The sequence below is a fragment of the Lepisosteus oculatus genome, chromosome 14, assembly GCF_040954835.1.
Source record: "Lepisosteus oculatus isolate fLepOcu1 chromosome 14, fLepOcu1.hap2, whole genome shotgun sequence".
Taxonomy (NCBI): domain Eukaryota; kingdom Metazoa; phylum Chordata; class Actinopteri; order Semionotiformes; family Lepisosteidae; genus Lepisosteus; species Lepisosteus oculatus.
Genome location: NC_090709.1, coordinates 43,978,394 through 44,006,272, shown reverse-complemented (window position 1 = coordinate 44,006,272; position 27,879 = coordinate 43,978,394). Strand labels below are relative to the sequence as shown.

Below are 27,879 nucleotides of genomic sequence, written 5' to 3'. Positions count from 1 at the left end.
CGACCAACTCGGAATGACTTGCCTTTGACGCTTTTCAAAGTGTTCTTTGTGCACGACGACTGCGCCGCCTAGCAGATACAAAGGGGTTGTACAACTTTGAACTAGCAAATGGAAGAGGGCTAAGCCCCCTCTCTTTTAGCCCAGGTTCGATCTGTCTCCCAGAATCACCAGGGCGCACACACACACACACCCGTGCCGTTGAAGTGCTCTGCTTCATTTCTAAGTGCAACTCAACATTCACTCCTACCCCGAGTGCAGAAAAGACAGCATCCACAGCAACAACAGCTCAGGTCTCTGCACAGGAGCTAAGCTGCCCTCATCTCCTCTGCTCTGCGGCTCCTGCGGAGTGGAGTCCTGCCTGGAGCCGTGTTTGCAGGCGGCGGCTCCCCGCGCCCTGTCTGGGCGTCGTGTCCAAGAGCTCCTGGGAGGAAGAGCGAGCCCTCCCACTCGGGGGCTTTTCCACGGTCTGTGTGAGGAGGGGCGGGTGTGTCCAGTAGCTTATCGAGCGGAAGCCTGGGGCGGCGGAGAGCTGTGATCGTGCAGACCTTGAGGTGTCACCTCTTTGTCTGCTTTCCCGCCCCCCCTCCGCCCAAGCTCTGCTCCAAAGTAGCCCGGCAACCCCTCACACCTGCACGTGTCACAACCTAAGGTGCGGTCATGAGACACCCATGGCGTGTCGTTCTGTTCTTGCTAATTGTTTCCTGCCCGTCGCAGGCAGGAGTCCATGCGAGGAAGATGCGCTGGACAGAGCTCAGAGGGCGCAGCTGGGTGGCTTTCCTTCTGAGTGACGTTCCTGCAACACTCTCCCGCTACTCTTGGTGCGCTCATGCCACAACACAGGAAGGCTGGAGCAGGTGGCTGTGGGCTTTGCGCACTGCCGAAATAGCTCAGTTGGGAGAGCGTTAGACTGAAGATCTAAAGGTCCCTGGTTCGATCCCGGGTTTTGGCATTTTGTTTCATCGCGCCCTTTGATCCTCTCTCCAGCGCCACCTGCCTAAAGTGACGCGTCCCTTTCTCAGCCCGAAACGCAAGCGAGACACCAGCAGCAGTCCCTACAGGTTTCCGTAGTGTAGCGGCTATCACGTTCGCCTAACACGCGAAAGGTCCCCGGTTCGAGACCGGGCGGAAACAGCCTCGTTTTGCACGCTCCTGTACTTCACAGAGGTCTTGAGCGACCGGTCATTTGTTCCCAATGTATTTCCGGTGCCTTCGTGCACTCTTGTACCAAACGCACGTTCCTTCTGTACGCGGAGCCGATCATTTGCAATTGGGCTGTGCCGACAGACCAGGTCGAGCTCTGTCGGCTCAAAAGCAGCGCAGGACCTGCAAGAACAACAGAAAGATTAGCATCCAGCGGGGGCCTCTTAGTGAGCCCAAGAGCTCATCAAGAATCGGCTCCAGCAACAGGGCTGGGCGCATTGTTCCATTCTCCGCCCACTCTCGGTGTAAACAAGTCCCTCCTGGTCTCTGCTTGAAATGCACTTTCCTGCGTTTGCTTTGGTGTAACTGGCTTCCCCTGCATGGGCGAATGTGAAGAAGATCCTTAGTAAGTCATTGAAGAAAACCGAGAAGAGGTCGGAGTGGCCTCTGTCGTTCATCAACGATCCAGTCAGGCAGTACTCCTCTGTAAAGCGCCGTTCGTTCACGTCGATTGGCTTTTTTTTGCCTTCATTCGCGCGAGTAGTAAAAGCAGACGCCCCTATTCTGCCGTGACCCGGATTCGAACCGGGGTTGTTGCGGCCACAACGCAAAGTACTGACCACTATACGATCACAGCGAGTTACCGAGACACACGCGGCAGGGCGGAAAGGGCTGTGCTCTCTTCGTGTGACATAATTCGGAAAAGTCCTGACGTTGCATTTCAACTGAGCCCCAGTATACATCGACCCTTCGACACTCTGAGTGACAACTCTCTTGCGTGTTTTCTCATATTTATGTAGTTTGCTTGCTTGATGCCGTGAACAGCATGGTTGTTCGCTGCCATATAGTCTAGCGGTTAGGGTTCCTGGTTTTCACCCAGGCGGTTCGACTCGGTTTTGCCTCCTGCTTTCCAAAAGATCAGCACCGTGTACGAAAGAGCCGCATTAAAACTACTCGAACGTGCAAAACGTGCGAGAAGAGGGGGCGCTTGTTTCCAACCGAAACTTCTCGCGTGTGAGACGAGCTGATCATCGCTGTGGGAGGGTTACTCTGGTAGACAGGGCTGACCTTCGGCAATAGGATTTATAGTCTCCAAGATGATATTTGCACTTTCTGGAGAGGCGATTTTCTCCACTTCAGTAGCCCGATTTCGTCGATTGCGTGGAGAGGGCTGTAGAATGTGGCGCCGCCTTTCCTGCTCCGTCCATGACAGGCGTGCTGGTCTCTGGAGAGAGAGCACGGTCCATCAGCGCACTCCAATAAAGGCACTGGAAGCAGCTAAATCGCATTGGCGAAGCTCAGCGCTGGGCCGCTGGGCACGTCTTACCACCGTTTCCGTAGTGTAGTGGTTATCACGTTCGCCTCACACGCGAAAGGTCCCCGGTTCGAAACCGGGCGGAAACAGACATCTTTTGTCGCCAGGCACAAAAGGGGATTGGGGATTCGCCTAGCGCTGTGATCGAACAGACCCACTGGACCCACCTCTTAGTGTGGCGGGATCTGCACAGTGCATGTCACAGCGCATCCTGCTTTCACTTCAAGGCGCGTCCTGATGCACCCCAGTCTCCCGCGTGACAGGTGGGGACAGGTGACAGGTCCTATACTAACGAGGAAGACATCGCTCTCTCCGACCCCCGGCATCGTGTCCCGACCCACCGTGCTGGAAGCCGACGCGTGCTGTGATTCCTTTACGGAGCAGAAATGACAACCGAGGAGCCGAGAGATCATTTCAGCATTTCGCGTCTGAACGGAAAACACAAACGACCAACTCGGAATGACTTGCCTTTGACGCTTCTCAAAGCGTTCTTTGTGCATCGAACAGACCCACTCACCTCTTAGTGTGGCGGGATCTGCACAGTGCATGTCGCAGCGCTTCCTGCTTTCACTTCAATGTGCTTCCTGATGTCGAGTCGACTGCCGTGCGGAGGCTCTGAAAGCGAGAGCAATGAAAAGGTGCACGACGCTGTGAAAGAAAACAGAGAAGTGAAAGGCAGTCATTTCTCTAAGGAGGTGAAAGAAAAGCTACTCCCCGTCGGGGAATCGAACCCCGGTCTCCCGCGTGACAGGCGGGGATACTTGCCACTATACTAACGAGGAAGACATCGCTCTCTCCAACCCCCGGCATCGTGTCCCGACCCAGCATGCTGGAAGCCGACGCGTGCTGTGATCCCTTTACGGAGCAGAAATGACAACCGAGGAGCCGAGAGATCATGTCAGCATTTCGCGTCTGAACGGAAAACACAAACGACCAACTCGGAATGACTTGCCTTTGACGCTTTTCAAAGTGTTCTTTGTGCACGACGACTGCGCCGCCTAGCAGATACAAAGGGGTTGTACAACTTTGAACTAGCAAATGGAAGAGGGCTAAGCCCCCTCTCTTTTAGCCCAGGTTCGATCTGTCTCCCAGAATCACCAGGGCGCACACACACACACACCCGTGCCGTTGAAGTGCTCTGCTTCATTTCTAAGTGCAACTCAACATTCACTCCTACCCCGAGTGCAGAAAAGACAGCATCCACAGCAACAACAGCTCAGGTCTCTGCACAGGAGCTAAGCTGCCCTCATCTCCTCTGCTCTGCGGCTCCTGCGGAGTGGAGTCCTGCCTGGAGCCGTGTTTGCAGGCGGCGGCTCCCCGCGCCCTGTCTGGGCGTCGTGTCCAAGAGCTCCTGGGAGGAAGAGCGAGCCCTCCCACTCGGGGGCTTTTCCACGGTCTGTGTGAGGAGGGGCGGGTGTGTCCAGTAGCTTATCGAGCGGAAGCCTGGGGCGGCGGAGAGCTGTGATCGTGCAGACCTTGAGGTGTCACCTCTTTGTCTGCTTTCCCGCCCCCCCTCCGCCCAAGCTCTGCTCCAAAGTAGCCCGGCAACCCCTCACACCTGCAGGTGTCACAACCTAAGGTGCGGTCATGAGACACCCATGGCGTGTCGTTCTGTTCTTGCTAATTGTTTCCTGCCCGTCGCAGGCAGGAGTCCATGCGAGGAAGATGCGCTGGACAGAGCTCAGAGGGCGCAGCTGGGTGGCTTTCCTTCTGAGTGACGTTCCTGCAACACTCTCCCGCTACTCTTGGTGCGCTCATGCCACAACACAGGAAGGCTGGAGCAGGTGGCTGTGGGCTTTGCGCACTGCCGAAATAGCTCAGTTGGGAGAGCGTTAGACTGAAGATCTAAAGGTCCCTGGTTCGATCCCGGGTTTTGGCATTTTGTTTCATCGCGCCCTTTGATCCTCTCTCCAGCGCCACCTGCCTAAAGTGACGCGTCCCTTTCTCAGCCCGAAACGCAAGCGAGACACCAGCAGCAGTCCCTACAGGTTTCCGTAGTGTAGCGGCTATCACGTTCGCCTAACACGCGAAAGGTCCCCGGTTCGAGACCGGGCGGAAACAGCCTCGTTTTGCACGCTCCTGTACTTCACAGAGGTCTTGAGCGACCGGTCATTTGTTCCCAATGTATTTCCGGTGCCTTCGTGCACTCTTGTACCAAACGCACGTTCCTTCTGTACGCGGAGCCGATCATTTGCAATTGGGCTGTGCCGACAGACCAGGTCGAGCTCTGTCGGCTCAAAAGCAGCGCAGGACCTGCAAGAACAACAGAAAGATTAGCATCCAGCGGGGGCCTCTTAGTGAGCCCAAGAGCTCATCAAGAATCGGCTCCAGCAACAGGGCTGGGCGCATTGTTCCATTCTCCGCCCACTCTCGGTGTAAACAAGTCCCTCCTGGTCTCTGCTTGAAATGCACTTTCCTGCGTTTGCTTTGGTGTAACTGGCTTCCCCTGCATGGGCGAATGTGAAGAAGATCCTTAGTAAGTCATTGAAGAAAACCGAGAAGAGGTCGGAGTGGCCTCTGTCGTTCATCAACGATCCAGTCAGGCAGTACTCCTCTGTAAAGCGCCGTTCGTTCACGTCGATTGGCTTTTTTTTGCCTTCATTCGCGCGAGTAGTAAAAGCAGACGCCCCTATTCTGCCGTGACCCGGATTCGAACCGGGGTTGTTGCGGCCACAACGCAAAGTACTGACCACTATACGATCACAGCGAGTTACCGAGACACACGCGGCAGGGCGGAAAGGGCTGTGCTCTCTTCGTGTGACATAATTCGGAAAAGTCCTGACGTTGCATTTCAACTGAGCCCCAGTATACATCGACCCTTCGACACTCTGAGTGACAACTCTCTTGCGTGTTTTCTCATATTTATGTAGTTTGCTTGCTTGATGCCGTGAACAGCATGGTTGTTCGCTGCCATATAGTCTAGCGGTTAGGGTTCCTGGTTTTCACCCAGGCGGTTCGACTCGGTTTTGCCTCCTGCTTTCCAAAAGATCAGCACCGTGTACGAAAGAGCCGCATTAAAACTACTCGAACGTGCAAAACGTGCGAGAAGAGGGGGCGCTTGTTTCCAACCGAAACTTCTCGCGTGTGAGACGAGCTGATCATCGCTGTGGGAGGGTTACTCTGGTAGACAGGGCTGACCTTCGGCAATAGGATTTATAGTCTCCAAGATGATATTTGCACTTTCTGGAGAGGCGATTTTCTCCACTTCAGTAGCCCGATTTCGTCGATTGCGTGGAGAGGGCTGTAGAATGTGGCGCCGCCTTTCCTGCTCCGTCCATGACAGGCGTGCTGGTCTCTGGAGAGAGAGCACGGTCCATCAGCGCACTCCAATAAAGGCACTGGAAGCAGCTAAATCGCATTGGCGAAGCTCAGCGCTGGGCCGCTGGGCACGTCTTACCACCGTTTCCGTAGTGTAGTGGTTATCACGTTCGCCTCACACGCGAAAGGTCCCCGGTTCGAAACCGGGCGGAAACAGACATCTTTTGTCGCCAGGCACAAAAGGGGATTGGGGATTCGCCTAGCGCTGTGATCGAACAGACCCACTGGACCCACCTCTTAGTGTGGCGGGATCTGCACAGTGCATGTCACAGCGCATCCTGCTTTCACTTCAAGGCGCGTCCTGATGCACCCCAGTCTCCCGCGTGACAGGTGGGGACAGGTGACAGGTCCTATACTAACGAGGAAGACATCGCTCTCTCCGACCCCCGGCATCGTGTCCCGACCCACCGTGCTGGAAGCCGACGCGTGCTGTGATTCCTTTACGGAGCAGAAATGACAACCGAGGAGCCGAGAGATCATTTCAGCATTTCGCGTCTGAACGGAAAACACAAACGACCAACTCGGAATGACTTGCCTTTGACGCTTCTCAAAGCGTTCTTTGTGCATCGAACAGACCCACTCACCTCTTAGTGTGGCGGGATCTGCACAGTGCATGTCGCAGCGCTTCCTGCTTTCACTTCAATGTGCTTCCTGATGTCGAGTCGACTGCCGTGCGGAGGCTCTGAAAGCGAGAGCAATGAAAAGGTGCACGACGCTGTGAAAGAAAACAGAGAAGTGAAAGGCAGTCATTTCTCTAAGGAGGTGAAAGAAAAGCTACTCCCCGTCGGGGAATCGAACCCCGGTCTCCCGCGTGACAGGCGGGGATACTTGCCACTATACTAACGAGGAAGACATCGCTCTCTCCAACCCCCGGCATCGTGTCCCGACCCAGCATGCTGGAAGCCGACGCGTGCTGTGATCCCTTTACGGAGCAGAAATGACAACCGAGGAGCCGAGAGATCATGTCAGCATTTCGCGTCTGAACGGAAAACACAAACGACCAACTCGGAATGACTTGCCTTTGACGCTTTTCAAAGTGTTCTTTGTGCACGACGACTGCGCCGCCTAGCAGATACAAAGGGGTTGTACAACTTTGAACTAGCAAATGGAAGAGGGCTAAGCCCCCTCTCTTTTAGCCCAGGTTCGATCTGTCTCCCAGAATCACCAGGGCGCACACACACACACACCCGTGCCGTTGAAGTGCTCTGCTTCATTTCTAAGTGCAACTCAACATTCACTCCTACCCCGAGTGCAGAAAAGACAGCATCCACAGCAACAACAGCTCAGGTCTCTGCACAGGAGCTAAGCTGCCCTCATCTCCTCTGCTCTGCGGCTCCTGCGGAGTGGAGTCCTGCCTGGAGCCGTGTTTGCAGGCGGCGGCTCCCCGCGCCCTGTCTGGGCGTCGTGTCCAAGAGCTCCTGGGAGGAAGAGCGAGCCCTCCCACTCGGGGGCTTTTCCACGGTCTGTGTGAGGAGGGGCGGGTGTGTCCAGTAGCTTATCGAGCGGAAGCCTGGGGCGGCGGAGAGCTGTGATCGTGCAGACCTTGAGGTGTCACCTCTTTGTCTGCTTTCCCGCCCCCCCTCCGCCCAAGCTCTGCTCCAAAGTAGCCCGGCAACCCCTCACACCTGCAGGTGTCACAACCTAAGGTGCGGTCATGAGACACCCATGGCGTGTCGTTCTGTTCTTGCTAATTGTTTCCTGCCCGTCGCAGGCAGGAGTCCATGCGAGGAAGATGCGCTGGACAGAGCTCAGAGGGCGCAGCTGGGTGGCTTTCCTTCTGAGTGACGTTCCTGCAACACTCTCCCGCTACTCTTGGTGCGCTCATGCCACAACACAGGAAGGCTGGAGCAGGTGGCTGTGGGCTTTGCGCACTGCCGAAATAGCTCAGTTGGGAGAGCGTTAGACTGAAGATCTAAAGGTCCCTGGTTCGATCCCGGGTTTTGGCATTTTGTTTCATCGCGCCCTTTGATCCTCTCTCCAGCGCCACCTGCCTAAAGTGACGCGTCCCTTTCTCAGCCCGAAACGCAAGCGAGACACCAGCAGCAGTCCCTACAGGTTTCCGTAGTGTAGCGGCTATCACGTTCGCCTAACACGCGAAAGGTCCCCGGTTCGAGACCGGGCGGAAACAGCCTCGTTTTGCACGCTCCTGTACTTCACAGAGGTCTTGAGCGACCGGTCATTTGTTCCCAATGTATTTCCGGTGCCTTCGTGCACTCTTGTACCAAACGCACGTTCCTTCTGTACGCGGAGCCGATCATTTGCAATTGGGCTGTGCCGACAGACCAGGTCGAGCTCTGTCGGCTCAAAAGCAGCGCAGGACCTGCAAGAACAACAGAAAGATTAGCATCCAGCGGGGGCCTCTTAGTGAGCCCAAGAGCTCATCAAGAATCGGCTCCAGCAACAGGGCTGGGCGCATTGTTCCATTCTCCGCCCACTCTCGGTGTAAACAAGTCCCTCCTGGTCTCTGCTTGAAATGCACTTTCCTGCGTTTGCTTTGGTGTAACTGGCTTCCCCTGCATGGGCGAATGTGAAGAAGATCCTTAGTAAGTCATTGAAGAAAACCGAGAAGAGGTCGGAGTGGCCTCTGTCGTTCATCAACGATCCAGTCAGGCAGTACTCCTCTGTAAAGCGCCGTTCGTTCACGTCGATTGGCTTTTTTTTGCCTTCATTCGCGCGAGTAGTAAAAGCAGACGCCCCTATTCTGCCGTGACCCGGATTCGAACCGGGGTTGTTGCGGCCACAACGCAAAGTACTGACCACTATACGATCACAGCGAGTTACCGAGACACACGCGGCAGGGCGGAAAGGGCTGTGCTCTCTTCGTGTGACATAATTCGGAAAAGTCCTGACGTTGCATTTCAACTGAGCCCCAGTATACATCGACCCTTCGACACTCTGAGTGACAACTCTCTTGCGTGTTTTCTCATATTTATGTAGTTTGCTTGCTTGATGCCGTGAACAGCATGGTTGTTCGCTGCCATATAGTCTAGCGGTTAGGGTTCCTGGTTTTCACCCAGGCGGTTCGACTCGGTTTTGCCTCCTGCTTTCCAAAAGATCAGCACCGTGTACGAAAGAGCCGCATTAAAACTACTCGAACGTGCAAAACGTGCGAGAAGAGGGGGCGCTTGTTTCCAACCGAAACTTCTCGCGTGTGAGACGAGCTGATCATCGCTGTGGGAGGGTTACTCTGGTAGACAGGGCTGACCTTCGGCAATAGGATTTATAGTCTCCAAGATGATATTTGCACTTTCTGGAGAGGCGATTTTCTCCACTTCAGTAGCCCGATTTCGTCGATTGCGTGGAGAGGGCTGTAGAATGTGGCGCCGCCTTTCCTGCTCCGTCCATGACAGGCGTGCTGGTCTCTGGAGAGAGAGCACGGTCCATCAGCGCACTCCAATAAAGGCACTGGAAGCAGCTAAATCGCATTGGCGAAGCTCAGCGCTGGGCCGCTGGGCACGTCTTACCACCGTTTCCGTAGTGTAGTGGTTATCACGTTCGCCTCACACGCGAAAGGTCCCCGGTTCGAAACCGGGTGGAAACAGACGTCTTTTGTCGCCAGGCACAAAAGGGGATTGGGGATTCGCCTAGCGCTGTGATCGAACAGACCCACTGGACCCACCTCTTAGTGTGGCGGGATCTGCACAGTGCATGTCACAGCGCATCCTGCTTTCACTTCAAGGCGCGTCCTGATGCACCCCAGTCTCCCGCGTGACAGGTGGGGACAGGTGACAGGTCCTATACTAACGAGGAAGACATCGCTCTCTCCGACCCCCGGCATCGTGTCCCGACCCACCGTGCTGGAAGCCGACGCGTGCTGTGATTCCTTTACGGAGCAGAAATGACAACCGAGGAGCCGAGAGATCATTTCAGCATTTCGCATCTGAACGGAAAACACAAACGACCAACTCGGAATGACTTGCCTTTGACGCTTCTCAAAGCGTTCTTTGTGCATCGAACAGACCCACTCACCTCTTAGTGTGGCGGGATCTGCACAGTGCATGTCGCAGCGCTTCCTGCTTTCACTTCAATGTGCTTCCTGATGTCGAGTCGACTGCCGTGCGGAGGCTCTGAAAGCGAGAGCAATGAAAAGGTGCACGACGCTGTGAAAGAAAACAGAGAAGTGAAAGGCAGTCATTTCTCTAAGGAGGTGAAAGAAAAGCTACTCCCCGTCGGGGAATCGAACCCCGGTCTCCCGCGTGACAGGCGGGGATACTTGCCACTATACTAACGAGGAAGACATCGCTCTCTCCAACCCCCGGCATCGTGTCCCGACCCAGCATGCTGGAAGCCGACGCGTGCTGTGATCCCTTTACGGAGCAGAAATGACAACCGAGGAGCCGAGAGATCATGTCAGCATTTCGCGTCTGAACGGAAAACACAAACGACCAACTCGGAATGACTTGCCTTTGACGCTTTTCAAAGTGTTCTTTGTGCACGACGACTGCGCCGCCTAGCAGATACAAAGGGGTTGTACAACTTTGAACTAGCAAATGGAAGAGGGCTAAGCCCCCTCTCTTTTAGCCCAGGTTCGATCTGTCTCCCAGAATCACCAGGGCGCACACACACACACACCCGTGCCGTTGAAGTGCTCTGCTTCATTTCTAAGTGCAACTCAACATTCACTCCTACCCCGAGTGCAGAAAAGACAGCATCCACAGCAACAACAGCTCAGGTCTCTGCACAGGAGCTAAGCTGCCCTCATCTCCTCTGCTCTGCGGCTCCTGCGGAGTGGAGTCCTGCCTGGAGCCGTGTTTGCAGGCGGCGGCTCCCCGCGCCCTGTCTGGGCGTCGTGTCCAAGAGCTCCTGGGAGGAAGAGCGAGCCCTCCCACTCGGGGGCTTTTCCACGGTCTGTGTGAGGAGGGGCGGGTGTGTCCAGTAGCTTATCGAGCGGAAGCCTGGGGCGGCGGAGAGCTGTGATCGTGCAGACCTTGAGGTGTCACCTCTTTGTCTGCTTTCCCGCCCCCCCTCCGCCCAAGCTCTGCTCCAAAGTAGCCCGGCAACCCCTCACACCTGCACGTGTCACAACCTAAGGTGCGGTCATGAGACACCCATGGCGTGTCGTTCTGTTCTTGCTAATTGTTTCCTGCCCGTCGCAGGCAGGAGTCCATGCGAGGAAGATGCGCTGGACAGAGCTCAGAGGGCGCAGCTGGGTGGCTTTCCTTCTGAGTGACGTTCCTGCAACACTCTCCCGCTACTCTTGGTGCGCTCATGCCACAACACAGGAAGGCTGGAGCAGGTGGCTGTGGGCTTTGCGCACTGCCGAAATAGCTCAGTTGGGAGAGCGTTAGACTGAAGATCTAAAGGTCCCGGGTTTTGGCATTTTGTTTCATCGCGCCCTTTGTTCCTCTCTCCAGCGCCACCTGCCTAAAGTGACGCGTCCCTTTCTCAGCCCGAAACGCAAGCGAGACACCAGCAGCAGTCCCTACAGGTTTCCGTAGTGTAGCGGCTATCACGTTCGCCTAACACGCGAAAGGTCCCCGGTTCGAGACCGGGCGGAAACAGCCTCGTTTTGCACGCTCCTGTACTTCACAGAGGTCTTGAGCGACCGGTCATTTGTTCCCAATGTATTTCCGGTGCCTTCGTGCACTCTTGTACCAAACGCACGTTCCTTCTGTACGCGGAGCCGATCATTTGCAATTGGGCTGTGCCGACAGACCAGGTCGAGCTCTGTCGGCTCAAAAGCAGCGCAGGACCTGCAAGAACAACAGAAAGATTAGCATCCAGCGGGGGCCTCTTAGTGAGCCCAAGAGCTCATCAAGAATCGGCTCCAGCAACAGGGCTGGGCGCATTGTTCCATTCTCCGCCCACTCTCGGTGTAAACAAGTCCCTCCTGGTCTCTGCTTGAAATGCACTTTCCTGCGTTTGCTTTGGTGTAACTGGCTTCCCCTGCATGGGCGAATGTGAAGAAGATCCTTAGTAAGTCATTGAAGAAAACCGAGAAGAGGTCGGAGTGGCCTCTGTCGTTCATCAACGATCCAGTCAGGCAGTACTCCTCTGTAAAGCGCCGTTCGTTCACGTCGATTGGCTTTTTTTTGCCTTCATTCGCGCGAGTAGTAAAAGCAGACGCCCCTATTCTGCCGTGACCCGGATTCGAACCGGGGTTGTTGCGGCCACAACGCAAAGTACTGACCACTATACGATCACAGCGAGTTACCGAGACACACGCGGCAGGGCGGAAAGGGCTGTGCTCTCTTCGTGTGACATAATTCGGAAAAGTCCTGACGTTGCATTTCAACTGAGCCCCAGTATACATCGACCCTTCGACACTCTGAGTGACAACTCTCTTGCGTGTTTTCTCATATTTATGTAGTTTGCTTGCTTGATGCCGTGAACAGCATGGTTGTTCGCTGCCATATAGTCTAGCGGTTAGGGTTCCTGGTTTTCACCCAGGCGGTTCGACTCGGTTTTGCCTCCTGCTTTCCAAAAGATCAGCACCGTGTACGAAAGAGCCGCATTAAAACTACTCGAACGTGCAAAACGTGCGAGAAGAGGGGGCGCTTGTTTCCAACCGAAACTTCTCGCGTGTGAGACGAGCTGATCATCGCTGTGGGAGGGACCGGGGTAAAGTTAGCTTGAAGTTCGAAAACGATTTTGGCACGCCTGTAGCGCTTTCACGAAATCTCTTAGAGTTACAAAAACACTTGCTTTGTGTATAAAATACATTGTGGATGATTTCTCAGCCTTTACTTTTTCGTTTTTATGACATTTTTTTGACCAAGCACGAATATGCTTTTGTCCATATCTCCGCAATGGAAGCACAGAACGCCTTCAAACCAAAAACATTTTAAAGACCACGACTTGTGGATATTTCCACAGCCTTTACATCAAACTATCGGTGAGCTAATTATCTTTTTTTAAACCAGTGATTACAGTCAAAAAAACAATTAAAAAATAAATAAATGTTCCACAACTCAAAGCGAGGTTGTATAAGGTTAGGGGAAATGTCTGGTGTAAAACACCTGGTTGCAGCACTGTGGCTGTTGTGCTTGAAGAGCTATTGACTCATGAATAGCACCCCCCAATCCCCATGTACCGCCTGTCTAATGGTGCCATATTGAAAAACTAAAATTCTTATTAAAAAAATAAAGAAAGGGGCCACAACCACAGAAAGGTTGTATAAGGTTCTGGGGGCTGTCTGGTGTGTAAAACACTTGGTTTCAGCAGTGTGGGTGCTGTATTTGAAATGCCATTGAGCCATGAAGACGACCCACCTATCCCAGTGTATTACCTGTAGTGTTATCTTCAAAAAATCATAAAAAATTAAAGAAAGGGGCCACAGCCACAGCAAGGTTATATAACGTTAGGGGGCCTGTCTGGTGTGTAAAACACTTGGTTTCAGCAGTGTGGGTGCTGTATTTGAAATGCTATTGAGCCATGAAGACGACCCACCTATCCCAGTGTATTACCTTAAGTGTTATCTTCAAAAAATCATAAAAAAATTAAAGAAAGGGGCCACAGCCACAGCAAGGTTGTACGAGGTTCGGGGGCCTGTCTGGTGTGTAAAACACTTGGGTACAGCAGTGTGGGTGCTGTATTTGAAATGCTATTGAGCCATGAAGATGACCCACCTGTCCCAGTGTATTACCTGTAGTGTTATCTTCAGAAAATCCTAAAAAATATAAAGAAAGGTTCCACAACTCAAAACAAAGCTGGAAAAAGTCAGAGGACCTGCTTAGTGTGCAAAACACTTGCAGCATTGTGGGTGCTGTGGTTTAAATGCTATTGGTTTGTGAACAGAATACCCCTATCCCAGTGCATTGTGCCATATTAAATAAAAGCATGAGAAAAAGAGATTCAGAATGCAAAGCTGTGTCAGTGTTCTGTGTAAAAAATCGGTTTGAACATCATGGGAGCTGTTTTTAATAAGCTGCTGAGTAAAGAATATTTTAATCTTCCTGCTGTCAGTAGTATTTTCAATATAGTTGACCCTTACCTGAATGAAAACAGGGCGTAAAGGAAGGTTTTCAGAAATCAAACAAAGCTTTATTCCCGTGCTTACAGTCTGGGTAATGGGAGACTGCGCTGTTCTGCTTCCTATGGTCATATACGGGTTTTTCGCACGAAGCCGTATTGAACAGTATTTCTCGCGTTGTGAACGTGTGCACACAGCGGTCCCCCGGGTTCCAGTTCGTGCGTAATTACGCATCGATGAAAAACCGGAGGTTTAAAAAAAGATAATTAGCTCACTGATAGTTTGATGTAAAGAGTGTGGAAATATCCACAAGTCGTGGTCTTTAAAATGCATTTGGTTTGACGGCGTTCTGTGCTTCCATTGCGAAGATATGGACAAAAGAATATTCGTGCTTGGTCAAAAAAATGTCATAAAAACGAAAAAGTAAAGGCTGAGAAAGCATCCACAATGTATTTTATACACAAAACAAGCATTCTTGCAACTCTAAGAGGTTTCGTGAAAGCGCTACAGGCGTGCCAAAATCGTTTTCGAACTTCGAGCTAACTTTACCCCGGTGTCGCAAGTGACCTCGTGGCGCAATGGTAGCGCGTCTGACTCCAGATCAGAAGGTTGCGTGTTCAAATCACGTCGAGGTCAGCTGAGGAGTTTGCAGGTGCTGCTGGTGCCGAACCCGGAAATTACACCACGCAGTCGGGTTTTATCTGTACACCACATAGGTAATCTGAACGAAGTAACAGCGCAGTACAGAACACCCAATCAGGAGCTTATGCAGCGAATCATCATGAACACGACAAGAGAAAAGGCACACTGCCCATACGTGAAACATCACGCCCGGCTTTAGAGACAGTGACATCAGAGAATGGAAGTTTCAGACCTCCTTCTTGTTACAGGTTCAAGCAAACCTGAAAGTTAGGGAGTGTTTGGTCTCTTTTGTTTGAAAAAGTGTCTGAAGCCTGTAATTATAATTTGCCCTTTTTTAATTGTGGTTGAAATCCACTCCCATGTACCAAGACCTTACAGTATATTCATGTTTACTTAAATGACTAACGCCATTGGACATTAGTTGGTGTTTTTTTTTTGTAACGATTTGCTATTTCATGCAGGAAAGAAAGGAACCCAGACCCAACGTTTGCTTTCAGGTGGGGTTCATTTACATAACGGACATCTATTTCTGAGGAGCCTGATTTAAATCACACAACCCCGGTAGAAGTCGAATCGACAATCTAATAAACCGAAATCAGACGCGTTATCCATTAAACCACTAGCCCGTCACGTAAATGAATTGCACCATGGTGAGTTCAGCGCCGCTCCTAGTAAAGCCCCACCCCCATCTTAAATTTCTACGTGAGAAACGTGTTTTCTACATTTTTATCAGTTTTTAAAAATCATCACTTTTAAGCAGACAAAGCCTTTATGTGTCGCTCTGAATTTCTAATTGATTTAGAATTCCAAGAAAAAAGCGTTTTGTTCCACAACGGCGTGAAATGATCACGTCTTTCACTCTACTTCTCTCTTGTAGTAAAGCAGACCTTGCTGGGTGAGTATTTGTTCTGGTAAATTAGGTCACGGATCATGTTAACTCACTTCTGCTAAACACAGCATTTCCTTATGCACAACATTTCCTTATGCATGTGTCTTTGTACAGCTGTTATACAAAGGGCTGGTGATCAGGGACGCGCTTCGGATTGTTTCGATGTAAACATAATCTCCGCTAAAAGCCCTCTTGAACTTTGCAGGAAATGTGCGTGAAACCATTTTCACGTGTGGAATTTTATCTTCAGCTGGCTGTAGTTAGAATGCCTTATACACCCGTTCTGTATCCTTAGCAAAAATATTTTAAAATTATAACACAGAGTTGTTGGAGAACTTGACAATCATTATTAAATGAGCACAGTACAAATGAACATTGATATTTTTGTTGTATGTACTTTAATTTTAAAAGATATAAACATAACTGTGCTGATATGGATGTTCATTTGAAGGATTTGAGGAATCTATAAAGGATGTCAGAACAACCAAAGAAACATTTGGGCATCTGCGTATTTGTAAAGATTAAAGAGCACCGTAACTGTGAAGTTTGCACACACGAGAGAAGAAATGAGTTTCAATGCACATCATTAAACTGATGGTGTGCTTATCAGTCATGCATTAAACATGTATAGCAGAGGATGGCTTTGATCCATCAATCTTTGGGTTATGGACCCAGTACGCTTCTACTGCGCCACTCAGCTATGTTTAACACAACTGCTTTTGCACCTGAGATGAAAAGTTTCAACGGTAAACGCAGACGTCACTGAGCACTTGGTCTTTTGTAGTACAAATCATCACACGCTGCTCTACATGGGCGTCTTCAAGATCGTTGAGAACCAAAGCTTCTGCCTTCCTGGTTACTGATTCTTTCTTCGTTAATTCCCAAATCTTCAATGAGAATCAGTGAAACGAAAACCAAACACATGTACACACTCGCGTCCTAGCATGAAAGAAAAATGATGGAAGCGTTTGAGAAATAACAAGAGTAGTCTGAACAGCTCCAGCCTATCAACTGCTCTACAAACTGATCGTTATCTCCACACCCAGTTTATAACACTGAAAATGATTCAGGAAGCAAAGCAAAGTTCTAAAAGCAGTGGTTGAAAAGCGTCTAGATACATAAAATGACAATTTCTCAAAAGTAAAATCTTCAGGTTTTTAATATTGTCATCCATATATTTTCGTTTTTCTCTTTTTTACATAACACGCTTTCGAGAAATAGACTGTCTTGTAATGAAGGCTGCATTAGAAAATGTGTATCTAAATTAAAATCGGGTTTATGACTTCTGCGTTTTTCAGCTTTCTTAGCGCTTGGGTCTCGATTCAGATATTGCAATGAAAGCAACAGGGGAGTAAGTTTTCCTTTTCTAAATCAAAGGTGATCTGCTCACAAGGAAGTATAAAAACGTCAGCGTTTACTTTTTGAAGACCGCAAATTGTCGAAACACTATTGCTTCATAAGCTAATAAGTAACGTTTCTGAGCACGCATTGTATTACTAATGCTGTTATTAATAAAAAAAAAGCTTAACTTCACATAATGGAATTTGGACGGCTCAAAGTAGTCTATTCCTTGTACAACTAACTTGCCCGCTGAGTAGAGTTTTAAGCAACGGCAGCAGATATAGCAGTAATAGCAACAGCGTAGAGTGTCACAACACTCTATGAAAGAATTGCGGCTTCAGATCGTTTTGTTCTGTTGAAGCTGCCTACAGGCTCCGAATTGTTGACATTGGCTGTGATCTTCTTTTTTCAGGTTTCATGAAATTCTTCACATATTTGAAATATTTCATTCGGGTTCGCCCAATACACGGTGCAAACCGTACCTGCAGCAGAATGCTGTGGCACATGAAGCCCTTTTGTTTGCCGGTTGTAAGGATTGAGGTGCGTACTACAAATCGAGCAAGCAAAAAGAAAATTAAACAGGAGTCTTTTTTTGGATTGCTAATCCACTGTGCTCTGCTCGTCTAGGTTCAAATCCCATCCTTGTCATAGTTAAGGCCTGAGACGTGTGTGTTTTTTCTAAACGGTGTTTGCATTTGTTTCTTCTTTTACTCCTGTACTAGAGCAGTAATATTTCTAGCGGTGGAAGAACATGGTATCACATGCTGACAGCAGGAACACGTGGCCACAAGCTGCAGTACATTGGTTTTGGAACAGCAATAACTTTCCTGTGGAGACAGGTGCGCCGGTATTAATACAGCGCTTTCGAGCGGAAAGAGTTACAAGAACTGACTTAAACTTACCAGTTATGTTCAATAGCTAAAAACACAAAACCAACCTCTTCAGTGTTGAATCTAAATAACAGAAGCCAATGCTGCCATCAAGGGAAAAAAATCCTGAGTTATGTAGTTTTGAGACTACATATCTGACTTTCAGTTTGAAGCGGTACAATGGATTCTAGGTCACATTCGTTCTTGATTCAGGATATATATGAGTGTGCTAATGGTTAGAACTGTTTACATGAGGTACAAACGGTAACATTTTCAATGCGAGAAGAAAGTCAGTCCGTGCGCATTTCTCAGCATGCACATTGTCAGGAAAACTAAACCCACAGTGCCAGCAAACCTTTCGATAGCCTGTAGGTACTGCCATTGCAAATGTAACAGGTTGTTCATACACACAAATGACATCGTTGCTATCTCGTAATTAGGAGATAATTTGGTATTTATTAATTAAGATTTTTTTCCTGGGTGGCAAAAATGCGCTTCCGCAATAAATCATAGACTCTGCTTTCAAAATAGCTGCACCAGGCACTTGGACACAGATAAACACAGGGATTTAAAATTCAGGAATATGAATGGTCAACTGCTTACAGTTGGGTTTTTACGTTTTCTTATTTAGCGATTTGTGTATCAATCTTTTAACAATTCATTAAAATGCTAACAACATGTAAAATAAAAACAACAGCACCGTTAAATGAAGGGGAGACAGGTAGTTTTTTTTTTTACAATCAGATTCCAATCTCTAATGCTGTGTGTGAGAGCTTAGGTAACTTTCCTTTTCTCACATTTTCTGACGACTATTCCAAAGGGGCACCCTGTCAACTCCTAATACTTTGTATGTTTGATTATTGTCGTTTTATTTAGAAAAAGTTCAATATTGATCATAACTTTAGAAAATTATGATCACGAATAAAAAAAGGGGCTAAAGATGTGAGTTGCTCTTGAATCAGAGCCGGGTGACACGGGCTTCTGTTCTGATATGGTTGTACGAGAAGCAGGAGGAATCACTTCTCTCCTATGGAGCATGAGCTGAATCAGGAGTGAGACATTTCCTATACTCGTGCATATGTCAACGTTTGACCTACATCGTAAAACTAAAACTAAATTAAAAACTAACATTAAGTTGTCAGAGACATTCATTTATATACGAACAAGAGACAAAGTAATAATTCTACATTAACTTGTCCTACACTGATCAGACTAATTGAAATGTATGAAAGCCCGTTTCTGCCAGGGAGTTAAAAAACGCGCTATGGTATCGCAGAATTCCGACTAAGTAACTCAAAATTGCGACTTGGTAACTCAGAACTCCGACTTTATATCTAAAATGTTCTTTAGCTCAGCTAGCAAGGCCTGGATTCAAGCCAATACAGTGAGGCACGAAGTAGGGTGGGAGCGGCGAGGGCACAAGCCCTAGAACCCGAATCCGTTACAATAACAAAAGGACAGACAATGAAATATGGGCTATTTCGAAGTCGCAAATGTGAGATATAAAGTCAAAATTCTGAGTTTTTAGGTCGCAATTCTGAGATTCTAAGTCACAATTCTGAGATACCATAGTGCGTTTTTTTTTACTCCCTGGCGGAAACGGGCTTCCATTGGTTCTCAGTGCTGCGAAGCAAAAGCAATCTCTGAGAAATCAGACAAATTATTATCAGAACATGTCAAAAGCTGATCAGTATTTCTTTACTGGGAAGCAAAGAACTGCTTGTATTACACATTTTAATATGACATGCAATTACACATGAAAATTAGTAAAAATATTATTGTAAAATTACGTGTTGATAGAACAGCCCCCTCGATAAAAGAAAGTGTGGACGGACGTGTCGCATGTTCCGTACTCTGTCTGACAGCGAGTTTAACACACTGTCCTTGGAAATTAGAAACGAATTGAACAATAAATTAATCTGAGCAAATTTTACACGTGTGGGTGATTTCATTCTGTCGAAATTACGTGGAACTCCTCCGCTGGGGTCAGATACACACGGGAAAGTGTTCAGGCGGCTTCACGGAGTCCCGCCTCAGACTGAAAGCAGGTTCTAATTAGACGCTGAGAACAATTCGGGTCTCTGTGTGTAATTGATTGTGTTGATTGAGCGGTAGTGCGACCATGTGTGTGGTAGCATAGTCCTGCTAGTATAAAAACCTAGTCACCGCGTTCACACTTTATGCTCTCTTGCTTCAACACAGTTTGGTGGTTTATGTGTCTTACTTCTGTAGCAGTTTAGCGGGACGTCAATTTGGCGATGCGCTCGTTTCTCTTTGTGCTGTGCCTGTGCGCAGGGGCCGGGCTCCCCGCACTGATCTCCGCCGGGCCGGCTGGCTGGGACTCTCGGGAATTGGCGCTCCAGGCCGACCTCCCGGCTCCTGAAGACGCAGCCCAGTCGGAGGATTTGAACCTGGCAGATGCGCCCTCCGAAGACCTGTCTGCAAGCGAGAACGACTCGCAGTCCTTGGCTCCCGACTTTCGCCGCCTTCCCGTGTCCAGAGACGCGTACTCGCCCTACTTCGACAAGGAGAAGATGAAGCCCGAAGCCGGCAGCCGCCCCTTACCCGCCTACATCAAGAGCGTCCTGTTTCCTCCCCAGCGAGGGCGGCAGCCGGCTCGCCCGGCCATCGGGGGCACCCGAGGAGTGGCTGTGTGGTGCGACTCCAGCAGGATGTACGTGAGGGTCAGTCGGCTCCTGTTCGGCTTCAGCTGTCGGCCATCGGAGGTGACCTTGGGCAACTGCAGCGTCAGCCGAACCACACGCCTTTACTTCTACTTCATCTACGGGCTTCACGAGTGCGGCACCGAGCGATCGGTAAGCGGGTCTTCATCTACAGGCAGTGTATCGATGTGAGCTGTAGGGCCAGTGTCGGGGTTGCCTTTCCTGGGAATATCCCTTCCTCTGTGACCCTGCAGGTTGTCCAGGGCCGCCTGGTGTACTCCAACACTCTCCGCTATGCCCCGCCCTCCTCCAGTGCACCTGTGCATCGCTTCATTCCCTTCTCTGTGTCGGTCAAGTGCTCCTACAACAGGTAGGCAGGGCTCTGCTGCTGCTGAGAAGCCGCTGGGAAAGTGTCCAGAAGCCCCTCATCCCCTCTGTCCTGCAGGTTCCACTACTCCTACAAGGTTGGCTATGTCCCCACGTGGGCCAGGAGAAGGACCTTCTTCAAGGACCTGAAGAACAAGCACAGCTTTGTCCTGCTCACCACCAACTGTAAGCTCCTTGAGCGAGTGGCTCCACCTGCCTGCAGGGGGTGCTGTGTGCAGGTGTAATGCTGCCTCTCTCTCTCTCCAGCCCACTGGGTCCGGCTCTCTCCTAAGGATGAGTACTTCCTGGGTCAGCCCATGTACTTCCAGGCCACTGCCTACTTTGCCACAGCGGAGCAGAGGCTGTACATTCACTTGTGTTACGTAACGGAGAAACCGGACCAGCACTCCCAGCCCCGTTTCCCCGTGATCGACAACTTGGGGTACGGCCCCTTCTGGGAGGAGAGGTGGACAGGAGCCCCGAGAGCCTGCAGGGGTTCATCCTTGTCCTTGTCCCCAGGTGCATGGTGGACAGCAAGGCAGATGGCTGCCTGTCCAGGTTTGTCCCCTCCAAGCAGAAGGATGTGCTCCGCTTCACAATTGATGCCTTCCTCTTCCAGAAGAAGCTGTCCAGGAAGGTACTGCTCTCAAAGGCTGCTCAGCCTTCCTGCTCTACTGATTCATGGTCTGCTTTTCCATCCATGATCTAGATGTGAACCAGACTGTGGCAGCTGTAGTGCCTAGAGCTGCCAGCTTGCCTTCACTGATGGCAGAAGTTCCTTCTCTGTCCCTCTATTGGCCTTGATCCCTTAATGCTGTGACCATCCCTCTTGCAGCATGAAGTGACTGAGCTGTACATGCACTGTGTCATGGCTGTGGCTCCTGCTAAAGCAACACCAGGGACCAAGTCCTGCACCTACAACAGGGAGGCAAAGAGGTACTTCTGCAAGGAGCCTGCTGAGGGTGCTCTGGGACATGCCAGGTGGGACCTCACCTGTCCTCCTCTCCTCCAGGTGGGAGGAGCTGTATGGTGACCATGAGGTCTGTGTCTGCTGTGAGTCCAGGTGTGCTGGCAGACAGAATGGAGGTGGGTCTGGTTCTTTATCCCTTGTTGATACATCTCTGCCCAACAGAGAACTATGAGGAATGATCCTTCCTGGGCAAAGTGGCTGTTTAGATGAGTAGCATCACTGTTGGTCTCCAGCTGAAGCAGATCCCTCGCTGCTGGGTGCTGCTTGTCCACAGGTACCAGGAGCCTGGTGACCAGCAGTAGGGTGGCTGTGGCACCAGTAGAGGGTCCTCTGGGTGTGGAATCTGCCTGGACTGAGGATGAGGAGGGAGACCCTCAGAGCTCCAGTGAAGATGCTGAGGGGGCTCGAGGGGACAGAGAGGCTGCAGGACAAGATGCTGAGAGCACCAGTGAGGATGTGGAGGGAGCAGAGGACTTTGGAGAATCATCACCCCCTCCCCTCCCCCTTTTCAGCTGGGGGGGCGGCTGGAGTAGTAAGTGGGGTAATGTACCTAGGTTCAGTTTAAGCACTAAGACATGAGGAGACTAAAGTAAGTCTTTTTATCAAAGACTGTAATATTTCTAATGACCAAAAGCACAGAAAGGTGACAACTTGTTCTGCCACTAGCAGTGACAGTTAATTGGGAAGTATGTATGCAGGAAAAAAGGGAGGGGTGGGTTCATAAGGCCAAAACCATCACAAAGAATTAACCCACACCCTTCACTCTGTAGTTAATCTGATTTCTGAACAAAAGTCTTTATGCACTTTTTCATCAAACCTAAAATAATGGGAGTTTTGGGGGAACATGACTGACTTGCTGCACTTATTTGGGCTTCAGGAACAATACAACAGCATGTTAAAAACAAAGCTTTTGCTGTTGGTCTCATATTTAAGGTGTTTTTGAGATTAAATGCTTTCTCAATTGACAGGAGCCACTTCCTTATTCAGAGGGTAGTGGGAGTCTGGAGCCTACCTGGGCATCCTGCAGGTTACAGGAGTAATCACAGACTGTACCCCGAGAGCCATTGTGATATACCTCAACCCTCCCAGAGCAGGCACCTCCTCCAGCTAACCTGAGGGACCAGTGGTCTAGAGAACAAAATAAAGCTGATTAACAGACAGAGACACTTAATTTTAATGTTTCTTTATTAGCCCTATACAATTTCTTGCATTAGGAATTCATCTTTTCACATACCGCAGCTTTTCTCTGTGAAGACACAGACGGGGAGCAAACCTTGGGGTCAGAGCACAGGGTCTGCCATTGTATAGCACCCTTGGAGCAGTTAGGGTTAAGGGCCGTGCTCAGGGGCCTAACAGAGTAGGATTCCTCTGCCAGCTGTGGGATCTGAACTGGCAACCTTCCAGTTACGGGGACAGATCCTTAGTCACAGAGCCACCACTCTGCTACCACTTTATGCTCCAGTCTATTTTCTTCCTTCCTGGCTTGAAACATCTATTAAACATCAATGCAGAATACAGCTAGGCTACTCTCTGGTTCAGTGCACTGACGCGATTGGTTATTATTTTTTTTAAAGTGTATGTAGCCCCTATCTTGTTATGTGGCGCATACCTGTGAAACAATTTAAGAACTGATTTACTTTATCAACTTATGGCCACATCCTGTAAACTCACTTGAACATGTTTCCTGGCCTGAGGCTGTGGAACAGGATTTGAGACTCCAAGGCACGGATGTCTTCTCTTCAGCTAAATGCAGTGGGGAAACTCCTCATTTGGAAGATGAAACAGCACCATCTGTCTGGCTGAGGTGAACTGCAGGGGTAGTGAGCTTCACGTGCGGAACTGCTGGCATGCTCCCCTGGGACAGAGTGACTGTTGGCACAAGGAGGATGCTGTGGTCACCTGTACAGGTGAGTGGGAGCAGCTGGAGGTCTCAGGGTGTTCAGGGCTGCTCTCACTACAGGAATACAGATGTAAATAATAATGAAGAAGCCAACACATATTCTGCCTATTAGAAAAACAATTAGTGTGAGCCCTGGCTATTAAATGCTCTATATTAATGTAGTGTGTATTTGTCTTGGCTATGACCTCTTTTGTGCTTTCTGAATCTCAACCATCCCTTTTCCTTTTTCTTCAGGTTTGGGATCTCAAAACCATCCAATGATGACGGGTAATGCAGTTGACAGAAGGGAATACGAGACGCTTCCATTCGTCTAAATGCTGCTGCTGATTCTCAGGAGTACTGCTGTCTATAAACCATGGCCTCTCTGTTTCATTTTTGTCAAGAAATACAGAAGAACTGCTGTGAATCTCCTCATCAAAATCATTTTATCTTGTATTACTGCTCTTCCTACTTCAACCAGCACTTCTTCCTTGAAGACGGGTAAAATCCCCAGTTTCTAGTCTCTGTACAGATGAACACAAGATTAAGACACAAGTTCATTTTCTGATCTGTCTCCTTGCTCAGGCAGCACCAGGACAACACCCCAGACAGGCTTGTCCATCTCACCCCTGGTCCTCCTGCTGCTGGGGGCTCTGCTCTTTGTAGTGCTTGCCCTGTTAGCGGGGCAGCTGATCCAGAACAGCAAGCTGAAGAAAGGTAGGGAGGGAATTCACCGTCCAAAAACTGTCCTCTAGTGGTCATTACTGTCACACAAAACTGATCTACATTGAACTTCAGGAAAACATTCTGCTCTAAATGATCAATTACATTCTGTCTAATTGAATGTGGATGTTGGATGTGAACAATTTTAATAGGGTGGAGAAAACCATCTTAAATTTAGGAAAGAGTATAAATAATTACAGATGAAGATCTGAAGAAATTTGCTGATTTATGTGATTATAAAATTTACTGTATATAGATGCAGCCATTCAAAACGAGCAGGCGATACCTCATTATTTTGCGGTGCGCTTGACGCAGCCTACCACGAGTTACCATAAATTCTCGTATAGTACCTCATAATACCACGTGGTACCTTAAGTAAAATAATAGTATCCGGAATTTCCACAAGGTGGAGCTAATAAAGCACAACCTCTCATGTTTGAGTTGTCGCCATCAAAGTCTTTAACGAAGATATTACTAATAGTATTAATCATGAATGACCTTGGACAACCTGTAAACTCAAAGTATTGCCCTGGTCCACATTCTTTTTTTCGTTGACCGTCTTTGTAAAAGTAACACCACAGCGTTTCGCAATCACTCATTTGTTTCCAATCATGCAAAGTACAGTAATCTTTGAGAATTTCCGATTCACCATGCCTTTCGCATCACATGCTCATAAAAGAGATTGATTTAGGAACATAAACATATTACTGTATGCAAACTGTACTGTATACAGTATGTATATGTATATTTAATGTCTTAACTGTGCCCGTTTAAGTATTGAATATTTATATGGAATTTTACCACTGAAGGGAAATCTTGGTAGCTGAGCATAAAAAGAATAGGAGCATACTGCAACGCGTGTGAAGGCCATAAACGATATTAATTTTGGAACATAAACATACAGTATATATTTGATTAAAAGGGAATATAATATTGAATAGCGTATTTAAAGAAATTAATAATGATATAATTATATTCATGTACCGCAACACAAGAATAGTACACGCTGTACAATGTCTGCTGATACTGTTTCTCTAGGGCTTTTTCAACATGCCTCATGCGACCTTGCCAGTGGTGCTGTGGGCTAGGTTACTGACTTGTATATCTCATGTAGGGTGTTTGAATCCAGCTACAACCATGACTTTTTTTTTTAACAAACATTTCTTTGAAAAAATAAAATGGTGTAGGGTTACTGTTTTGATTTAAGGACGATCTGTCAAAGTGCAATGAAATACAATGTTATTGTTGTTTTTATCCTGTAAAGCGTTTTGAGAAGCCACCTTTTAAAGGTGATATATAAAAGCGCCAATTCTTATGGAATGTGTTTGCTTTCTTTTTTCAGCGTGGAATAAACCTATTACTTGATTCTTATGGATGCCCGGTTCCGCCGGGGATTCAATTTTTTTTTTAAATTTTTGTAATCGCGTATCTGAGGAAATAGCAGTATAACCTTATTCATGCACAAACAGGGGCATATTACATTATTAATTGGGGTGTCTCCTCTTGCCAGAAAGCTCTAAATTGCATTTTGAGTGCGGTTTTTGACTTTTTTTTAAATTGCAACCCATAAATAAAGCTGATACTGTTTAGACTTTTAATTATTTTAAACTGTATTACAGCAGCACAATGCAATGTAAATTGCAAAAATGCACTTGGAATCTGTCCAAGCCCTTCTCTGTCAGGCATTTTCTTTTACTGTAAAGGACACAAAAACTCCCTTGCTTTTAACAGAGCGTTTCATAATTTCCAACTACAAAAATTATTTAAACTGTGACACTTATCATCCAACCAGAGCTCGAAATATCACAAGGATCCTCAAGAGCACAGCAAAGACTGTATTAAAAGTATACTAGTGACAAACTAGTATACTTTAGATCTTTTTTTTCTGAACCGGGGAAAATCTGATCATGTTTCTCTATAACAATAATAAAAAATATTATTTTACATATCACCTTTATGAGATATCACCTTAAGGACAGCACATACAAGGGTTAATTGCACAATGAACCGCGCCAAGAAATTTAAAATAGTCTTCTTTAGGTGTGAGGGTAGGAGTGGATCGCAGCAGGCATAATCAGCAAATTAGGAAAACAAAGAACAGGACAGGTGAGACGTGTATCCAGAGAGCGAGTGATCAGAAAAAGGAACTGCTGTTACGCCCAGGTTGTCGACGCAATTGTTTTAACTTGCTAATGCATCAGACACATTTCCTGGCGTATTGTGTTTTAAATAAAATAGGAGTCTTTCCCCGGTATAAGCTCATCGGTATGGTGTAAGTTTTATCTGTACCATACCATACAGTATATAGGTACAGAATTCAAGCTGCACTACTGTATCGCTTTGGTAAGGAGACGGACAATGGCCAAAATCACGAAGACTCTCTCACACCAAATAATGAAGATGAAAAGAAACGGGAAGTCAACACGGGACATTGTACAGCATTTGGCTTCGATGGACATCTTCGTTTGTGAAAGCACAGTGAGACGACATCATAAAGCGGAGAGGAGGCAAAGAGAATCTAAACTGAGGACGATTCAAAGGTAAATAACTTTCTAAAAATACCTTTCTTGCATGTAAATACAACTACGCACATTATTTTTAAAACTAACTGTTGATCTCTTTTTTTTCAAGTCCTATTGTGCGAGCTATCGACAAGCTGACTGATGAAAATGATGAGCTGCCGGCGATGCAAGTCCAAAGACGGCTATGGGCTGACCTCGGTGCGAACATTAGCCCGACATCGATAAGAAGAGTACGCAGCAGGCTTGGATGGAGATACAGAAAAACCAACACATGCCCCATGATAAGGCTAAAAAACAGAGGAAAGACTCAAGCAAGTGCTCCAATGGATTGAACAGGGGGAGGCATTTCAGGATGTACTTTGCGTGATGTACACAGGCATTCACGACAGCAACATACGAAATGTTTGCACGTACTGTATAGTTAAGTTATTACTTGGTTTTCAAAGTGCAATGAAATACAATATTGTTGTTGCTGCTGTTCTGGTTGTTTTTATCCCGTAAAGCATTTTGAGAAGCCACCTTTAAAGGCGATATATACTGTAAAACCGCTGATTCTTATGGAATGTGTTCCGCAGGAGATTCAAATTTTTATTTATTTTTTAATCGCGTATCTAAGGAAATCTCAGTATAACTTTGTTCATGAACAAACAGTGGCATGTTATATTATCATTAGTTTTTTTAACAAGGCTCACCAGCTAATGTGAATCGAAACCTGTCTTGCTAGCTTTTAAAGGGAAGAAGGTGACTATTCATAGTTATCAAAAATGACTTAGAATCGATCATGTTGCAATATTTTGAAATATAAAAGTCAATTGATTGTCCATAATATCGCTATTCTATTTTTTCGAAGAAATGTTTGTTAAAAGAAAAGTCACCAGCTAGATTCAAACACACAACCTGTGCATTGTTAGTTACGCACCTAGACCAGTATGCTACAAGACAAATTGCATGAACAGGGAGGCGAAACAGCCCTACACAGCCCTGTCGCAGTACACGAATATAATTATACCGTTATTAAATTCTTTAGATACGCGATTCCATATTATATTCCCTATTAATCAAATTCTAAAAGTATGCTTGTTGACTCCGGTATCACGTTAGTTAAAGACAGATGCTTAGAATGTTTAGGGAGAAATGGAATACTGGTGTGTATTTTTTTCTTTAAAGTACCAAGACCAGCTATATACTGTATGTTTATGTTCTAAAATTAATATCGTTTATGGCCTTCACACGCGTTACAGTATGCTCCTATTCTATGCTCAGCTACTAAGATTTCCCTTCAGTGGTAAAATTCAATATCTACAACGGGCACAGTAAAGACGTTTACAGT

The 27,879-nt window shown here is 48.1% G+C and overlaps 1 protein-coding gene, 1 long non-coding RNA gene and 18 other non-coding genes across 22 annotated transcripts; 13 read left to right on the top strand and 7 right to left on the bottom strand.

Moving 5' to 3' along the window:
* Nucleotides 1-876: 876 nt before the first annotated feature.
* trnaf-gaa (transfer RNA phenylalanine (anticodon GAA)) lies at nt 877-949 on the top strand. The gene has a single exon. It is a non-coding gene; the product is annotated as a tRNA-Phe (tRNA).
* A 109-nt stretch (nt 950-1,058) lies between these two features.
* On the top strand, nt 1,059-1,131 carry trnav-aac (transfer RNA valine (anticodon AAC)). The gene has a single exon. It is a non-coding gene; the product is annotated as a tRNA-Val (tRNA).
* Nucleotides 1,132-1,705: 574 nt separating this feature from the next.
* trnah-gug (transfer RNA histidin (anticodon GUG)) lies at nt 1,706-1,777 on the bottom strand. Its single transcript has one exon. It is a non-coding gene; the product is annotated as a tRNA-His (tRNA).
* A 694-nt stretch (nt 1,778-2,471) lies between these two features.
* Nucleotides 2,472-2,544, top strand: trnav-cac (transfer RNA valine (anticodon CAC)). Its single transcript has one exon. It is a non-coding gene; the product is annotated as a tRNA-Val (tRNA).
* A 621-nt stretch (nt 2,545-3,165) lies between these two features.
* Nucleotides 3,166-3,237, bottom strand: trnad-guc (transfer RNA aspartic acid (anticodon GUC)). The gene has a single exon. It is a non-coding gene; the product is annotated as a tRNA-Asp (tRNA).
* A 1,024-nt stretch (nt 3,238-4,261) lies between these two features.
* trnaf-gaa (transfer RNA phenylalanine (anticodon GAA)) lies at nt 4,262-4,334 on the top strand. Its single transcript has one exon. It is a non-coding gene; the product is annotated as a tRNA-Phe (tRNA).
* Nucleotides 4,335-4,443: 109 nt separating this feature from the next.
* trnav-aac (transfer RNA valine (anticodon AAC)) lies at nt 4,444-4,516 on the top strand. Its single transcript has one exon. It is a non-coding gene; the product is annotated as a tRNA-Val (tRNA).
* A 574-nt stretch (nt 4,517-5,090) lies between these two features.
* trnah-gug (transfer RNA histidin (anticodon GUG)) lies at nt 5,091-5,162 on the bottom strand. The gene has a single exon. It is a non-coding gene; the product is annotated as a tRNA-His (tRNA).
* A 694-nt stretch (nt 5,163-5,856) lies between these two features.
* Nucleotides 5,857-5,929, top strand: trnav-cac (transfer RNA valine (anticodon CAC)). Its single transcript has one exon. It is a non-coding gene; the product is annotated as a tRNA-Val (tRNA).
* Nucleotides 5,930-6,550: 621 nt separating this feature from the next.
* trnad-guc (transfer RNA aspartic acid (anticodon GUC)) lies at nt 6,551-6,622 on the bottom strand. The gene has a single exon. It is a non-coding gene; the product is annotated as a tRNA-Asp (tRNA).
* A 1,024-nt stretch (nt 6,623-7,646) lies between these two features.
* On the top strand, nt 7,647-7,719 carry trnaf-gaa (transfer RNA phenylalanine (anticodon GAA)). Its single transcript has one exon. It is a non-coding gene; the product is annotated as a tRNA-Phe (tRNA).
* Nucleotides 7,720-7,828: 109 nt separating this feature from the next.
* Nucleotides 7,829-7,901, top strand: trnav-aac (transfer RNA valine (anticodon AAC)). Its single transcript has one exon. It is a non-coding gene; the product is annotated as a tRNA-Val (tRNA).
* Nucleotides 7,902-8,475: 574 nt separating this feature from the next.
* trnah-gug (transfer RNA histidin (anticodon GUG)) lies at nt 8,476-8,547 on the bottom strand. Its single transcript has one exon. It is a non-coding gene; the product is annotated as a tRNA-His (tRNA).
* A 694-nt stretch (nt 8,548-9,241) lies between these two features.
* trnav-cac (transfer RNA valine (anticodon CAC)) lies at nt 9,242-9,314 on the top strand. The gene has a single exon. It is a non-coding gene; the product is annotated as a tRNA-Val (tRNA).
* A 621-nt stretch (nt 9,315-9,935) lies between these two features.
* Nucleotides 9,936-10,007, bottom strand: trnad-guc (transfer RNA aspartic acid (anticodon GUC)). The gene has a single exon. It is a non-coding gene; the product is annotated as a tRNA-Asp (tRNA).
* Nucleotides 10,008-11,201: 1,194 nt separating this feature from the next.
* Nucleotides 11,202-11,274, top strand: trnav-aac (transfer RNA valine (anticodon AAC)). Its single transcript has one exon. It is a non-coding gene; the product is annotated as a tRNA-Val (tRNA).
* Nucleotides 11,275-11,848: 574 nt separating this feature from the next.
* Nucleotides 11,849-11,920, bottom strand: trnah-gug (transfer RNA histidin (anticodon GUG)). The gene has a single exon. It is a non-coding gene; the product is annotated as a tRNA-His (tRNA).
* Nucleotides 11,921-14,249: 2,329 nt separating this feature from the next.
* On the top strand, nt 14,250-14,321 carry trnaw-cca (transfer RNA tryptophan (anticodon CCA)). The gene has a single exon. It is a non-coding gene; the product is annotated as a tRNA-Trp (tRNA).
* Nucleotides 14,322-19,592: 5,271 nt separating this feature from the next.
* Nucleotides 19,593-22,589, top strand: LOC138243264 (zona pellucida sperm-binding protein 3-like). Of its 3 annotated transcripts, none has more exons than XM_069198807.1 (9): nt 19,603-20,242; nt 20,344-20,459; nt 20,535-20,641; nt 20,723-20,897; nt 20,975-21,092; nt 21,291-21,391; nt 21,468-21,541; nt 21,700-21,966; nt 22,394-22,589. In XM_069198807.1, exons 1-9 carry the CDS (start codon nt 19,685-19,687, stop codon nt 22,417-22,419), a joined length of 1,542 nt encoding a protein of 513 aa, XP_069054908.1. In that variant the 5' UTR covers nt 19,603-19,684; the 3' UTR covers nt 22,420-22,589. The 3 variants fall into 3 exon arrangements, with proteins under 3 accessions (XP_069054910.1, XP_069054908.1, XP_069054909.1); XM_069198808.1 differs by having other exon boundaries at nt 19,606-20,242; nt 21,700-21,957; XM_069198809.1 differs by lacking the exon at nt 22,394-22,589 and having other exon boundaries at nt 19,593-20,242; nt 21,659-21,806.
* Nucleotides 22,590-23,132: 543 nt separating this feature from the next.
* Nucleotides 23,133-23,848, top strand: LOC138243314 (uncharacterized). The gene is made up of 2 exons (XR_011192100.1): nt 23,133-23,332; nt 23,560-23,848. It is a non-coding gene; the product is annotated as an uncharacterized lncRNA (long non-coding RNA).
* The last annotated feature ends 4,031 nt before the right edge of the window (nt 23,849-27,879 follow it).